The sequence below is a fragment of the Aptenodytes forsteri genome, unplaced genomic scaffold (genome assembly GCF_000699145.1).
Source record: "Aptenodytes forsteri isolate BGI_AS27 unplaced genomic scaffold, ASM69914v1 Scaffold54, whole genome shotgun sequence".
Classification (NCBI taxonomy): Eukaryota; Metazoa; Chordata; class Aves; order Sphenisciformes; family Spheniscidae; genus Aptenodytes; species Aptenodytes forsteri.
This window is the reverse complement of record NW_008796044.1, coordinates 2,229,486-2,245,871: the sequence shown is the minus strand read 5'-3', so window position 1 is coordinate 2,245,871 and position 16,386 is coordinate 2,229,486. Positions and strand designations below refer to the sequence as shown.

Here is a 16,386-nt window from a genome sequence, read left to right as displayed (position 1 = left end):
GGGAGCCGGAGGACCAAGCCGGGAACGCCGGGCTGCAAACGCCGCCGGGCTCCGCCGAGGCCCGCGGCAAAGGCCGAACGGCGGCCGGTCACCAGAGGGCGATGGAGCATCGCCGAGCGGAGCGGGCCGCGCCGTACCGGCCCTGCAGGGCTTGCGCCTTCTCCCTTCTCCCCCAAACCGGGGAGGGGTTCTGACAGCTTCATTCACAGCCGAGCACTGCGCTCGCTTATTCACTCAGGGTACTGAGTCAGAGGAACTTCCTTAAGCTGATACGGCAGGTTTATTTTGGCTCGCTGCTCAGAACTTATTTACTGAAACGGATCTCGCCATGTCACACACCTGACAGCTGACTTGACGTTACCCAACTCCTTTCTTTTTGCAAAGGTTTTCATGCTTTATGGTTAAATCAAAATAATATGTCTGAGCAAAGCAAGGGAGAGGGGAAAGGCACTGAAGGAAGAAGCCAAAGGGCTGCTAGATTTGAGCCAACTGCTTTTCTCGGGGGCACTAGCAAACCAAGTCCTGGCTTTTGAGATTTTTCCAAGCTGTTAAGAAAGACAGTCATGAATTTTTAGCCAACTTCCAACTGCAGTGTTTTGGGCCACCACCATTGGATATGATACAGTTTACAATATATTCTTGTTGAAAAAAGGGAGGAATTACGTTTGAGTGTAAACATTTGAGTGTAAGCAAGGATTTTCAGGAATTTAATAATTAAACTTGCTAAAACATAAGCAGTAAAAGGAGCCAAAAGACCAGTTTTATATAACAGGAAGATTCTTCAGGACCCAGGAATTGCATCTGGTACTGCAATAAGCAGTCTGGTGAGGGCCCATCTCGTCAGACATTCATAGACTGTACTCACAGTCTCTACAGGACCTTCACTTGAGTCTTGTTACAAACTTGATGCTGAGAAACCATTTCAGTTCCCTTCCAAGTGTGATCACTTCTGGTCCCTTAAAGCACGTATTTTGAGGGAAAGGAAGTAATGCACAGCCAAATGCTGAGGGTTGGCAGGAGGATTTCTCTAGATCAGCAGTGCAATGAACAGATGCCAGTTGGAGCTGGCTGCCCCGGGAGCCCGCCGGGTGCCGAGGAGGGGTAGCTGCCATCCCGCGGTGCCCTGCCTCCCAGCAAAGGGGACACACTTGCTGCTCCCCAACCAGCAGCACCCCTCACCTTTCTCGCCTCAATTACAGTCGTCTTTTCATAGCCCAGGTTACACGTCTTGTGCAATCCATTGCCTTGCTTTCCTCAAGGTTACCCTCACTGAGGGCTGGCCGTGGCACGATCGGATCCCAACCAGCAGCACCCCTCACCTTTCTCGCCTCAATTACAGTCGTCTTTTCATAGCCCAGGTTACACGTCTTGTGCAATCCATTGCCTTGCTTTCCTCAAGGTTACCCTCACTGAGGGCTGGCCGTGGCATCCGATCGGATTTGGCCAAAAAAAAAAAAGAGGAAAATACTGGGCATGTGAGGAGAGCCCAGCTTCCAAAGCTCATGAGAAGGCCCCTGGGTCCAGAACCTTCTGTTCCCTCTGTGCCCAGGTGGGAAGCTCCGAGCTGCCCTCACAGGGAAGGGAGGCCACTAGAGAGGGCTCTATAAAAGAGTCATTAAAATTTTGTATCACAGGGAGCCGGCCTCACCTGTCAGAGCAATTCCAGCAAGATGAGCCAACAGACCCAGTGCAGAGGGCACTGCACACAGGCCATGGACACGGCCTCTGCCGGGGCTTAGACACCAGAACACAAAGAAATGAAGGGAAAGGGATGTGTATTAAACATAAAACCCCAGGGAATATATGAAAGAACTGATTTCCACTCTCATTTTTGATCTATTTCTCTTCTCCCTCCTATATTTTCTTTCCCCTCTACTCCAGCCCCAAGCACGCAGAGATGTTACAAACACCGACTCCCCTTGCTCTGTTACCCATGAGAGATTTAGAGCTGAGCCACTGTAAATATGCCAGTGAACAGAAATGCGTTAAAGGATTAAAGCATTCAATTTGAACTTGTAAAATTTGGGCTTTGGGGTTAGGTTTTTTTCACTGACATGTAATATACCTTTAGTGGAGACAGCAGAGAACAGCAGGGCAGAGAAGTCAAAAACAAAAATAGCTTTAAGTATCACAGCAAACCATGTCACTGAGGAAATGTATAACCATCAATTATGCATATGAGGACATCAATTCATTAGCTACAGTCTCCAGGTTTTCCTGACCTCTGTCTTAATGGGGACACGCCTCATTTGAAGCGCAGAACAAAGCAAACACAAGGATGGTAAGTGACTGGGGAGTGAAGGCCATGGGGAACACTGAACTTAGATAATCTTTGAAAACATTCGAAGTAGAAGGGAATAAGCAGAAATACATGTGTCCAAAAGAGCTTAAGGAGCTTGCAACACATGGGAAGAGCAGGCACCAGAGAAGAGGTACCAAAATCAAGAAACACAAGGTGAGAGCTGCAGGGAACCGCGTTGAGACGTTAGCGATTTGGGAGCTGTGAAATCCAGACTGCGCCAGGCTGACTTCAGGTATTGGTGATGGTTTTTCACCTTTCCAAGCTACAGTTACCTCCTGCCCTTAGTTCCAGTTATAATCAGTCCTTGGCCTAAAATAGATTTAAACTTCTCCATGGCAACAAAGGCAAAATCATAACTGGAGCAGTGTTTGTGCTACCTCTATAATAACACATCACTTCAAGCACTGTCATCTTCAGAAGCCAAATAAAGACCACATGTTGAGAAAAAAGTATGAAAAATGCTAATGAAACACAAGGCTAGAGAAATAAGAGATGAAAGAGGTATATTAAAGCACTCAAGTTCACTTTCAGCTTAAAATACTCTCTTTTGTTATGTTCAATCCTGTTTTACCTGACTTGAGCGTTAGGTCTCCTAGGCTGAGAGCACTCGACATTAACATTTTTTTTTTCCTTGATACCTCCATTTTAAATTGCTTGGTTTTATACCTTTTCTCCTACTTACAACTCTGCAGACCACCCAAATAAACCATCTCTCTCTTCTTGGTGTTTACAGCCCTTAAAAGCTGGCAGTTGATTACCGTATCTCCCTTAATGATCGTTTGGCCAGGCTATGCATATCTAATTTCCAGTCATAATTCAATTCCTGCAGCACCTCTGCCAACAGTGAAAGTTATTGTATTACAGACCTTCTAAGGGAAAAGCAAGGACCTTTTCTATACCCCTGCAACACGCAATTAACACGATCCTGACCCCTTTCCCTAGATTATTCATAAAAGGGTCAGATTCACGGCCAGGGTAAACACTCCGTGTTTGCAGTGAATTCTCACAGTGTCCCTGACATGGGCAAGAGGCCTGACACCTTCCTCCAACCGCACTGTTGGGGAGCTGAAGCCCTCACCGGTCTCCTACAGTATCACCATGTCTCTGCAGAGCTGAATGCTTCATTCTGCTGACTGAGAATTTGTTAAACGCAGGCGTAATGGCAGTAAAAATAGCTGGAACGAACTCTTCAAGTCCAAGGCCTCTCCTGAATGACAGATCACAGTGTCACTGCCTTCCCATCTAACTCCACCAGAACAAGTTTGCACATCGTGGCGCACAGTGTATTGCGGTGCAATGAGCTATTGCATCTCGGTATCTTTGCTGTAACATGCATCATATAAAATAACAAACCCAGTAAGTACAGAGTGTAAAAACAATCACATATAGATTCTGCAATGCTATTGGGACTCATTAAATCAGTTATCTTTAAAAAAAATGACACTGCAAACAGCACAGAGGAAGGCAGGCCCTGGCACAGCAGCGGGGCCAGCGACAGCACCGAGTGCCACGTCCTCCCCAGCGAAGGGGCGGCGCTGCACGTGTACAGCAGTGTGGCACACACCAGGACGTGCAGCGGCACGGCCCCCCTGCTCTGCCAGCACTCGGAACAAACCTGGGTGCTTGGGTTTACTTTTTAGCGCCGGTATCAAACACTATTGAAAACAGCTCTGCCTTCAACTGGATATCAAATCTCAGGTTCTGATGAGGAAATCCACCAAGTGTCTTCACAGAGTCATTTCATTAGGGGGAATACTTTACACCATCTATCCCCTGTTCAGCTCTGGAAAATATGAAGGTATCTGCCATTTAGCAGCAGGGACCAGGGCCACTACAGAATACAATTAAAAGTGCTTCTAATTAGAATGACAGAGAATGATGGGGTTTAGCTGAAATTGGAGGCTAAGACCCAAGAAAAAAAAAGCTGTGTCTATTTAGAAACCTGATACATGGTCAGGAAATGAAATTGTTTCCACCTCATCTGTGGCAACATACCTACAGTTGTATGCCTCTCTTTCCAGAAAAATAAACAAAATCCGTCGCTATTTGACAACCAGAATGGCAGCTGCCATACCCACCTTTTCCAGCAGCACTGGGGCATGCTGGCGAATGCAGAGCTGTGGGTCACATTTCTATACTGGGAAGAAGCACTGAAATAACTGTGCGCAGAACCGTGCCGCACCTCCGTGATCACCCTCAGTGCCCGTTCTGCATGCACGTCTTCTAACAGAGACTGTATCGATTGAATCCAGAGCCTGGCGCTTGGTATAAATGGGATATAAATCTATCACACATGGTACACATCTAAACTTTGTGTTAGTCATCATGTTTACAAGAAATTTACAGGCAGAAAAAAATAAACACGTTATATTAGCTTGCTAATATAACAACTAATATAAATTGCCTTGCTTTGTTGCAAGGCAAAACCCTCACAATTCAAGACATGAGCCAGTCATTAGTGCATAGGAAGTTTATAAAGTCATTTTGACTATGATTAGGTTTATTCCATCATTGTCTATGACGAGATTACTTCAACCTTCCTCTGATGTAATCAGTATTAACAAACTTTGGCAATATAATATTGGACTAACGACCTGTGCTATAGCAAGAAAATACCTTTTAAAGTACATTTGCACACCTTTCTCCTAATTACTCACTGGAAACAGAGTTCAGCACAAGAGTGTGTTTCCAACACGCAGAAACCAACCTGACTGCTCAGAAGGTGGACTAACATCGGCACTAATTTATGAGGGCTCAGGAGTTGCCAGGACCACTGTCATGGTTTCACTGATGCTCTCGCTAGAAGAAACAGTGAGGCCATGTTACGGACCAACTAATGACTAAATCAGGTTATCTGCTGGGGTGAAAGAAATAGTTCTTATTTCATAATTACTTCTGGTTTGGCTGGGCAGTTTTAAGGCTTGAACTGAACTGGCTAAAACTCAACCCAGCTACTGAATTTAACAAACAGGGGAAAATCTTCATTTATAATGTGGGTTTCTGCATTTTCAGCAGCAATTTTCTTTTGATGATTGAGCTATATTATTTTTAGTCATAGTCAAATCACTGTAGAGAACAACTTTTGGCTTCACCATTCATTTTTACATAAACCCAAGACTACTTTGAACATGAAAACCAGCAAGTACCTGCAAGGCGCTGAGCTACTTCTAGAGCTCAGCAAGCTTCCAAGGGCAAACATCTTCCTTCCTGATGCTCTTGAAAATACTTTTGAATGGTCAACACTCTCCACTGCAAAGTAAAATCTCATAACTGTGAAGGATTTGCTTTCCATCGTTAGGCGTAATCCTCTGACGTGTCCAATACAGTCAGGAGAGAGAGGAGCTGCATGGGGCCAGGATGCTGTGAAGTTAGACTCTAACTAGAGGCTGAACTCAGGGTATTTTAACACATTGATTCATTTTGGGTGTGTTCCCCCTGACATTTTTGTTTAGTTATGAACTATCCCTATCTCATCACCTCTCATTTCTTCTTGGGATTAATACTGGCATCTTGCTGACTTCATTACATTTTTATTATCATTTTGTGCTGAAAGAAATCAGCATTGTAATGTTATTGCACTGAAGTTGTATGTACACGTGTGTGCTGCAGTCCTCTGTTTTGCATAGCTCTTCCTAAACCGCTGCTGATCAACAAAGCAGCCAGCGGGGGTGGACACAGCGTATCCGCTCCGGCTCCCCTCCTGTCCCCTTCAGCTGAGAGAAAGCTGCTGGGAGATACAGGCGGAGCGTCCAGAGGACAGGTATGCAGTGACTACAGTAACAAGGTACAGACCAGCTTATGGGTGTCTGTTTTAGAAAACAACTTCAAATCCATTTGCTTAACGAAATACACAGACTACTGACAGTTTGCTTATATGTCGTCTATGCATTAATGCCAGCACAGTCTGCTTAAAAAGTGATTTGGGAGGAGTAGGACTGTCTTCTGCCACCTGTTTGAAGTTGATTTAGGTCTGCAGCAGTATTCTGATTTTTTTAAAAAACAGTGATAAAGGTGACAGTGATGGTGTAGATGGCCACATTCCGAATCAAAAGGATACAAATAACATCTCTGCTTTGACTTCAAGTGGTCATAATACAAGTTAATTCAAAGAATTAGGTAAAATGGCATGAAACCCTTTGTGGCAGAGGAGCAGCTACTGAGTTTATTGCCTTCACAGACTGTGGGGTAAGTTCTCCAAAGTTCAATGGTGAGCGCTGAGGGGAAGACAAAGCCAAGCATGCCCCTGCCTCAACCACGGGTCTTTGGGCAAGTCAGCAGCCCGTGCACGCTGGCAGCACCCATGTCTACTGGTGTAGCCCAGCCTCTGTTGACAGGGGACATCTGAGTGCAACTTAGACCGATAGCCCCGGATTTTGGGCCCTGAAAAAGGTGACCTGGGACTCAGAGAATGTAACTTCTATTTCTGTCACTACCACAGGGCAAGTGGCTTTAGACGACCTATTCCTAACTTCCCGTACCTGGTACACAGACAGGCCAACGCCGACTTGCTTTGTGAAAGGTTTTGCCTTTGTCTAATAAAACATCTCACTCTGAAACACCCTACACATATGTGTAAGGTTAGAAATAAAGCCGTGGGTCTGCAGCACAGTGTTTCTGGGTACTCAGATATTACACTGAAGAGAAGGAGCTAGGCAGAGGTGAGGAGAGAGAGGAGAAACTGTCATTCTTGCAAGAGATACTGAAGAGATTTACAATAAAAAAACATTAATTCAGCTTAACAAGATTTTACCTGCTAAGTCCTCAGGCAGCCTGAAGGACAAAGCTTTACCCTTCTTAAGCTTCATCTCAGCAGAAGAAAGTTTCTGAATTTCATGAAAGCAAATATTTGATTCTGAACCTAATGATAAAAGTTAGATGACATTTTAAGGTCTCGGCCTTACATTTTCACTGTCCTACTACACAAAAATCCAAGAAAAACTAGAGAAATGCGATGTTTGTAGTTTGACAAGAACTCGCACGCTTGTCTTTTTTTGTCCCATTCAAATACACCAGAGCCCTTTATAAAGGCAAAATATAATTCATCTGTCCTTTGCCTTGGCTCATGCAAGATTTATAAGTACATTCAAATTTTACAACTTTTACTGTGCAGGTCAGAGATTAATACCAGTTTCTTTCATTATATTTGATGCAAAATCCCTAAGGAGTACCTAAAAACGTAAGAGTGTGTGATAGAGAATAAAATGAATTGCAAATATACAGAATTGTTAAGAGCTCAGTGATGTCTCATAGAAATCCCTGAAAAACAGTCTATTTAGAGACCATCCAGAAGTATCAAACAGGAATCCCACCAGGGACAGGCACAGCACAGGCTGCAGACTAGGAAGGTATTAGGAAGGAAAGGACCAGTCGTGCAGTGAGCTCTGCAAAGAGACTTTTGGTAAAAACTGGGTTTGACAAGCTCTAATAAGGATCCTAAGAATAATTAATGCTTTCACTCCTCCAGCACACTCCTCCCTAGAAGGCAGTGAATTAATGGTGAAGGCTCCCGGGCTTTTTTGCAGATAAGCAATTGCAGCTGAAGAAAGGTGATTACACAAAAATCCCATCTCCCATATCTTTGGAAGGTGTGGAAGTTCTTCCATCACCAAAGCAACCGTTCAACCTCAGCACCAGAAGCACGGAGAAGCCTATGAAATCTGAGTAGAGGACTGAAATCCTTGAGTACTACCAAGTTCGGTTCTTTGGAGCGGCATGGCCAGGGACCTGTTGCTGGACAACGAGTGCCGGTGGCCTCACGGGCTGCTCCCCGGGCTCCAGTCGCTATGGGCAGAGGCTGAGTGACATGGAACAGCACGGGGAGTTTGCAGATGCTGCCAGGGTGAGAGCCTTGTGCTGCTCCACAGCCTGGAGGGAGAAGGGAGAAGGAACCTCACCCTTCGGAGACCTGCAGCACATTTCTGAAACACTTTTTCTATTTTTTGTGCATTTCTGTACTTTTTGTGCACAGAGAACCAGATTTAATTTGTCATCCCACAGTCATGCCGTATGAGGCAGATACAGTAAGAATTTAAGCTCCCTTGTATCAGGCCTTTTGCTTTAACCACAAGAACATCCATCTATGCTATATAAGAATTACCCAGACCATGAGAACTGCATGATACAATCTATAAGAAATATTTTTAATGATGTAGCATTTTTGAAAACAGATTATGCAAGGATACTTTTAAAAGGAATTATAGTGTAATTTGGGTGTAGGCTCTGCAGAAAGACAAATGCAATTTTCCTAACTGCCTCCTTTTTCACTGCTGTCAGGAAGTCTGCATGAAAACATATGATTTTACACCAATGACATCTGCATCTTGCTCTTTACCAGATATGACAGTCCGTATGCAACATGGCAATCTGGGAACTCTGGAGGGAATTACATCAGTAGTTTGTGTCAAATTTCTATTTTCCATTTCTTTTGGGAAGGATTAATTTAGCATCCAAATCAATATGACTGTGTAGTAGCATAAAACCTATCAGAAAAAGAATTACAAGTAAGGTCTTATCTCTGGTTCAAGGAACAGATGTAGGAAAAAAGACTGAAAATAGGAGCTCTCCCTACAGAATACAGTTGAACAGATACCAGTATCAATGGCTGAATGCTGAAACTACAGAATTACATGCTCTTTGTTAATTCAAACTTTTAACAATCGGAACATGGTGGTAAATAAAAGCAGCACATTCCTCGTCAGTTGGTATCTTTAAATTAAGGTAGGGTATCTGTGTAAAAGATTTACTTTATTTCAAGAACTCACTGTTGGCTCAGTATTAAGTACTGTCACGCCATGGAAGAGTAACTCTCACCAGTGCAGAAACCAGGAGGTCAATAAAGCACTCAGAAACAGATTTCTGTTCTCAGTTGTGCATCTATAGAATAATTAAATAGAACAAAAGAAAGACAAATAGGAATCCTACTTCAAAAATGGATCTTCTGTGAGATGTTTACTATGATGTCCAGGAAACTGTTATTCTGCAGCTTACAGGTGAGGAGTTCCAATAACAGACCTGTCAGTTTTTCTCTTAAAAGGGTGAGTTCAATCATTGTATATTCATGCATTAACTTGTATTTCTTTCTAACTTGATGATAAATGACAATGTATTTTCGGTAGTCTTTTCCATTGGACATTTGCTGACCTTTATCTGACTAGAATGAAAGAAAAGTCCAATGTCAACTTTAACCTTTCTATCCAAACATACCAATAGGAACGAATACATGTAAAGCAAATCTGAATGTACAACGAGTTAATCTTGGGCTTTTGCAGACTAACTTTGTACTGCAGTTCTACTTAAATCTGCTCAAAGGAGCAACTAAGATACAGGAACAGGTCCACTCCAATACCCAGAGACAACCTGCCTTCACAGAGCAGATAAAATGAATTGCTCTTTCCTGGCACGCCTGCGATCCGCTATTATGCCACACATCCCTGCCCTCAGTCTCCTAGAATAGTTTTGCAAAGTGAGGCCACCCACAGAATACACTACAGCAGTAAGTTCAGAGCACACACACCACGTGTCTGGTACAAAGCTTCACCCTGGTGCTATACTAAGGGGCCGGGGGAGAGTTTTGCGATGTAACACGTTGCGTACTTCATCCTTCCAGCACACTTCTGCTGAATACTACTGAAAGCTACCACCAAGTGTGCCTTACTCGCTGATGGCTTCCAAACCTGTCTGACAACAGGTTTTATCTTATCCCTACAGGGTATTACCTGTATTAGCCAAGTACTTTGCTAATTTTACTGTTCTTAAGTACTATTAATAAATCTTATCATGGAGACTGATGAAGAATTACAGATAATGTGGCTTGCCAATGACTTCCCACATCCCATCATGGGAGTACCTGAAATAGCCAGCAAAACATCTCAGTTACAACATGGGACCAGGTCAGTTATAGATTTCCTGCAGCTGTAGCTGGCACAATTCCCACCAGGCAGTATTTTAAGGCCTCCTCCTCTCTTGGCAGATTCTTCTGAGGACAAACAAGAGCCAAAGCACCGCTCATCTATTCCGAGAAGTGGACCCCTTTGGAGGATAGCAGCGCCTGATACTGCCCGTGAAAATTAATCTAACAGTCTTTCAACAGAGCTTCTCCAAGGCAAACAGTCCACTCGTGCTAAGATTGGGATTTAAATGAGGCGTCTACACAAGGCAGCAAGGAGTATGCGATAGAGAAGGCAAACTGTTTTACCAATGGTGAGGCTAAGATTTGAATGTTTCAGGTTCTCCCAGTAACCTTATTTTTAATGAAAAATGAAAAATTGTAGAAGTTGCAGAAAAGAGTTCCCCAAATTCTTAAGGTTTAGGTAAAATGCATCACACTGAATCAACTTTTCACTTCATCAAAATGCAAGTTAGGAAACAATGCAATTAAAAGTACAGATAAACTCATGGGAGCCAGTACCAGGTGTAAAAGGACTTTAATTTCCCTGGAGAAAGCCTCTAAAACATCCAGAAGGTGTTAGTGACACAACGTAGAAATTCTGGCCAATGCCTGAATAATGGAAATGATTGACTGTTGTCCAAGCTACCAAAGGAAATGGGGGAATTTCCATTATTTGGTATTTCCCTGTCAAAACTCGGTGCCAAGCTGGAAGTCATGTCTTAGCCAAACAGAGCTTATGCCTTAGCTAAAAGTCAAACAGGATATACAGGGAGGTCAAACCAAATCCACTCACGCCTTCTACCCTTAAATACTATGATTGTAAGGACAGAAGCAGGTTTCCTCCCCCTTCCTCAGCCCTTAAGGAAAACAAGTCTTTTAATCTATTTAGAGGCCCTTTTTGACATTCTTTAGCTGCAGTTTTTCTCAATCAACCTAATCTTTTCCCATCAAGCTCCATGCTAATCCCATTTTGCCCCACTCCTTAAACTAATAAAAGATTAGAGTGACATTTCAGAAAGGGCACCGTATTAAGCAGCTTCTCTCCCATCTCAACAGATCACACAGTACAAAATGTAGTGAACAGGCCATTAATCTTATGGTAATGAGGTGTCAGTCTGAATGGAGACCTCCTCCTTGAGCGATATGAAGGGCGCAGGAATAATGAGGACACTGCCGCTTGCCATCTCTGGCAACTTTGCCAGAAGGCAGCAGATCCATAAAGTGTTGTTGTGATGGTGGCAACAGCTCTTGTCACCACACCGCTCTGCCCTTGACAACGGAGAGCAAGCATCCACACCAATCCGTCACCCCCTATGCTGCCCACACATAATGAGCTTTTCCCTATGTTCTAATTAGTGGCGTAAAACTGTTTAACAACTTCAGCTTTGCTCTAACATGAAATCAATTAGGATTAGCAGCCACACACAGAGAAATTTTTCACACCTATCTAGCTGGTGAAAATCACTAACAAACTACTTTCTTCATTCCTACAGTGGACAAGTCATTGCTCTTCCTGGTGACATCCCTGCATTGGTATTATCCAAATTTGCTTTTATACAGAAATAATTTTCTCATTTGCTTAAACAAGTCATCATTCCCCTTAAAGAAAGCCCTGCACAGCTACCATACTTCTGAAAGGCTCAGGTTTTATCAAGTGCTGAGAAAACTTTCCAGAAGAAGTACAAGGCCCGTCCTGGCTAGTGATACTTGGTGGCATCCTTTCACTTGCTCTAATAGGATGCTCTTCCTTAAAGAGCAAGGTGGGCTGGGAAATCCGGCTCTTCTGTGTACACAATGCCATGAGACCGCACTGAACCCAAAAGGGCTCCATGTGGTCACAACTGCATGTTTACACAGAACAAACTGGAGCAACAGGGCTTAAAAATAATGAGAAGGGTGTTAACCTCGGGAGAGAGCTGCTAAAGGAACAGTGGAAGACATGAGCAGCACATCGCTCATTCCTAGGGGAACGCCTCTGTGCATAGGTTTCACTTGTACATTTGCTTTTCTTTCTTGTGACTAATGAATAAAAACTGTGGGTTTGGTATCCCCGAAAGTCAAGTGTCTGAAGGTCAAATTGTCCTACAATTTACTGTTGTAATTTGTGCTTTTTCATGGTTTGTGTAGTTACTACTGATATAGGTAAGAGTCCTTCCAAAAATATTCACCCTGTACAGGAATTCAGCCCTTCTCCTCCTATTTGACACAGTCTAATCCTGCAGTCGCACAGTCACTGTTCTGTCTTGGTACAGTAAATTAATGCGAAATATCAACATCAAAGAAAGTGATTATTTGGAACTATTTCAGGGACAACATTCACCAGAAACTAAATCTTTACAGTAGATGAGAAAACACAACATTTTTCTGCAATCACAGTAGGACACAGTATCACTGGTATTGCCAATAAATGCCAATTTTTAACCACTCAGCCTCTAGCTAAGTCTTTATTCTGATTTTCTTATCTAATTACATACATGAAAGAGATACAGTGAAGTAAAATAAAAGGTTCTTCTCCCATGCACATTTCTTAGAAAAATCCTACCCCTCCATGTTTTTTGGAAATCAACTGTCTTGATAAAGCTTAGCTATTTACCTGTATACTGTGGTAGGTGGAGAATTCAGTGTGTCGTAGATGAGCCTCACGTGTCCTTGGTACAACTCCAGAGCCAAAGGATCATTGTCTCCTTTGTATAATAAGATGCCATTGTCCTTGTCCGTTGCTACCTGTGAAACATGAATAACCAGGTAAGGTTGCTTGAGAATGATTAAAAAAGAAATAAACCTATATTAAAAATCAAACCAAAATCATATATGCAATTCAAATATGATTTAATAAATCATATATATGAGCAAAAACGAGAGCAAGAGACACAAAAAGGTCTTGGTGACATTGGGTGGGCTCACACACAAACAGGTCAGCCTCCCACTAAGGGATGGCTCCCTTGTTTCAAATGAGAACTAGTTTTCAGGAGGTGAAAGCTGTGATTTATTTGATGTCTGCCAATAAACTATGGCTGTATTTTTGGCGACACATGAATTTATTTCTCAGCTACTACCCCAGCTTGAAGTGGAGGTTTAGAAAATCAACTCTGGCAGTAGGAGGAGTGTGTCACAATTACAAGCAAACAAATCTCCGCAGGCGCTGATCTGTTCACAGACTTTTTATGAACAAAAAGAAGGAAGGAAGGACCTGTCCCCACATCTAGCATAACCGTGAGTTATTCCCTCAATCCGAGTTATTGGCAAGTCATGGTGAGTTCAAATGGGACATTTAGAGAGTCAGGAGGACTAGAGTAGCCCTCGTCCCTCTAGCTTTGACATACATCAGGGAAAAAAAAAAATCTTGAACACTGAGTCAAAAAACAAGGACTGCACTTTCCCTGTCTCCAGCTCTCAGATATCCCTATAGTACAAAAGAAAAAAAAAATAGAAGAAGAAACAAAATGGGATTTTTGGATACAACCTGCCTGTCATTTTCACAGTACATATTTCTTGAGATTTCTTGCTTATTTTTTCACAATGGCTGTTAAATGCCAAAACTAAACAGTACATTTAAAAATCTGTTTGCATTTATATATATATTTCAATAATATTCTTTTGCCTTTAAAAGATTTTTTTTCTTGAACACTTTTTAATAAGATTTTCTCTATCTGTTCTTAATAATCAATGTTGTATTCTAATTTTAATTCACCAGTGATTAATCACTGGATGCAAGAATAATATTCAGCCTGGGAAACAAGAAGTGAGAAAGTCATCTGCATGTGCTTTCTGTAATAATCAGTTTTATTCTTCAAGCTATGGCTGATGTAACGTGTTTTGTACACTTAAGAAGACAATGTCCAGATTTTCAGCTTTAAAGTTGACCTATAGTATTTGGAGCTTTTAGGAGCCATATTTTAGAGTGCCCATATTTTAGAATCTCTTTTGTGACATTAAATAAAAGGGAATTTTGAAGAAAAACTGGAGTTTCAAATATACATTAATCAGCTTCATTTTCATATGAACTGTATACTCAAGCTATTGAGAAGTTATATATGAATTATGGAATTTTCTCATTAGAATAAACTTTGCAGGAACCACCCTTTAAAAATCTATTCCTAATGTGGAAATTCGGTCCTTTTTCCCATGTCTTGACATTGGTATTTTAATTACAACCAAACTCCATCAAGTAAGTCTAGAATATGATTTCCAACTGTGGAACACAATCTCTTCAAATTGAGAAAATAAATGCAGTAAAATAAACATACAGGGATGATTTTTCTTCTCACATCTTTTGAAATGTTATACTTCATTTGCAGGTATAGAAATCGTCCAGATTAACAATCAGTGGCCTAAGAAAGAGTGTGTGTCACATCATACATGTGCTCCATGCATCTCATTAGAAAACGTACAAAGCTAGAAATTATTCCCTCATTTACTTTGGGATATTAGGGGAAAAACAGATCACTTTAATGCCTACTAGATTGGGAGAGCAAATAACTTCCAAATCACTTAAATATCATATTGGTCTAAGTATCCAAAATACCTTTGATCCACAGCCACAAAGATGACAGTAGTGGCATGGCACCTTTAATATTTATTTTCCATTGCCTTCTGAGCCTTAGACCTCAAACCAAATTTAGGTGTAACAACAGGACCGTAACAAAATCCCAGGCCTTTTATCTACTGAACGTGCACAGTAAAAGAGTAAGCAAAATATTGCCTGGAAAGGCCATTTAGAGCAGCCTCTTTCAATAAGTCTCCTAACATTAAGCACTAATTTCTACAGGATGAAACACAATGCTGTAAATCAGTAAGACGACAAGGAGGTTTGCTGAATCATCTCTAGTTACATTGCCAGGCTGGGAATAAGAGCGGTGAGGTTCTGGAGGCAGGATATGTGTCCACAAAGGTACAGTGGTACATTAGTTGCTCCTTAATGTTTCAATAATTTTAGAGCAGACAAGTGGCTCACAAGTTGTCTCTAACTTTGCCAGCATCTTGGCCAATAGACCCTGTTCCTTCAGAATAAAAAAATATATACGTGTATATGTATCATTGCTTAGAAGAGCACTGGGCTGGCAACTGATGTTCTACGTGACATACCTGGAGGGATATATTTGCCTGAGGGCGAATTTTGGCTGACGGCAGCTCCACATAGGAATCCTTCCCAACAAAGTTGACTGTGATGAGCTTCTCGCACTTCTGCCCAGCAAAGCCAGCGAGGCAGCGGCAGACGGGCTCATGGTGCGCGACGATGCACTGGGCCCCATTCTGGCACTCGTAGTTATCGCATGGGCTCGTCTGGAGCAGAACCATCGGCGGAGGAGTTTCACAGAAAAGTCCACTGTAGAAGGTAAAAGAAAGGAGAAGCGGCCTCAATTATCACCATTTTTTTAAGGAAGGAAGCACTCTCCGATGCTGATGTTACACTACTACTGTGGTATAGCAACTCTGAGATTCAGCTACCATGTGCTCACTTTACTGTGTGAAAGCTGTACAGCATAGTGCTGTATGGAAATTCCCACACTCGGGCTGAACAAGCCAGTTCAAATACAGAAAGCAATTTGTACTGCACTTTGCACTGGTTATTTAGCTCCGCAATGTACAGCAGTCTGTCTAAAATAGCTTTCATCCCACATTGTGCCGTGCAGACGTTCCCAGCAAAAACTGGGAGCCATTTAAGCCCAAACCTGAGATTTCCTCACCTGCTCTCCCTGCCATCCAGAAACATGCACCACTCCTCAGCCAAAAATCCCCATCCTAGGCTTTGTGACTTGAGACTACCTCTGCTGGTGGTAAGCAAGGGGAAAATCCTCTATTTTTAGTGGTTTTTACAGGCTCCTCACTTGCTTTACTGTATATCAGCGAGTGTATCTGTCCTGGTTTCGGCAGGGATAGAGTTAATTTTCTCCCTAGTAGCTGGTACAGTGCTGTATTTTGGATTTAGGGTGAGAACAATGCTGATAACACACCGATGTTTTAGTTGTTGCTAGGTAATGCTTACACTAGCCAAGGACTTTTCAGTTTCCCATGCTCTACTGACTGAGAAGGCTGGAGGTGCACAAGAAGCTGGGAGGGGGCACAGCCAGGACAGCTGACCCAAACTGCCCAAAGGGATATCCCACACCATATGACGTCATGCTCAGCATGTAAAGCTGGGGGAAGAAGAAGGAAGGGGGGGATGTTCGGAGTGATGGCGTTTGTCTTCCCAAGT

At 42.6% G+C, this 16,386-nt stretch overlaps 1 protein-coding gene across 1 annotated transcript in view; it reads right to left on the bottom strand.

Moving 5' to 3' along the window:
- Window positions 1–16,386, bottom strand: part of SLIT3 (slit guidance ligand 3) — a 553,189-nt gene that overhangs the window by 10,795 nt on the left and 526,008 nt on the right. Inside the window, exons 31-32 of the mRNA XM_009285701.1 lie at window positions 15,276–15,516; window positions 12,784–12,914 (exon numbers count right to left, since the gene is read on the bottom strand). Coding sequence (XP_009283976.1) covers window positions 12,784–12,914; window positions 15,276–15,516 — 372 coding nt within the window. The remainder of the gene's footprint in view (window positions 1–12,783; window positions 12,915–15,275; window positions 15,517–16,386) is intronic.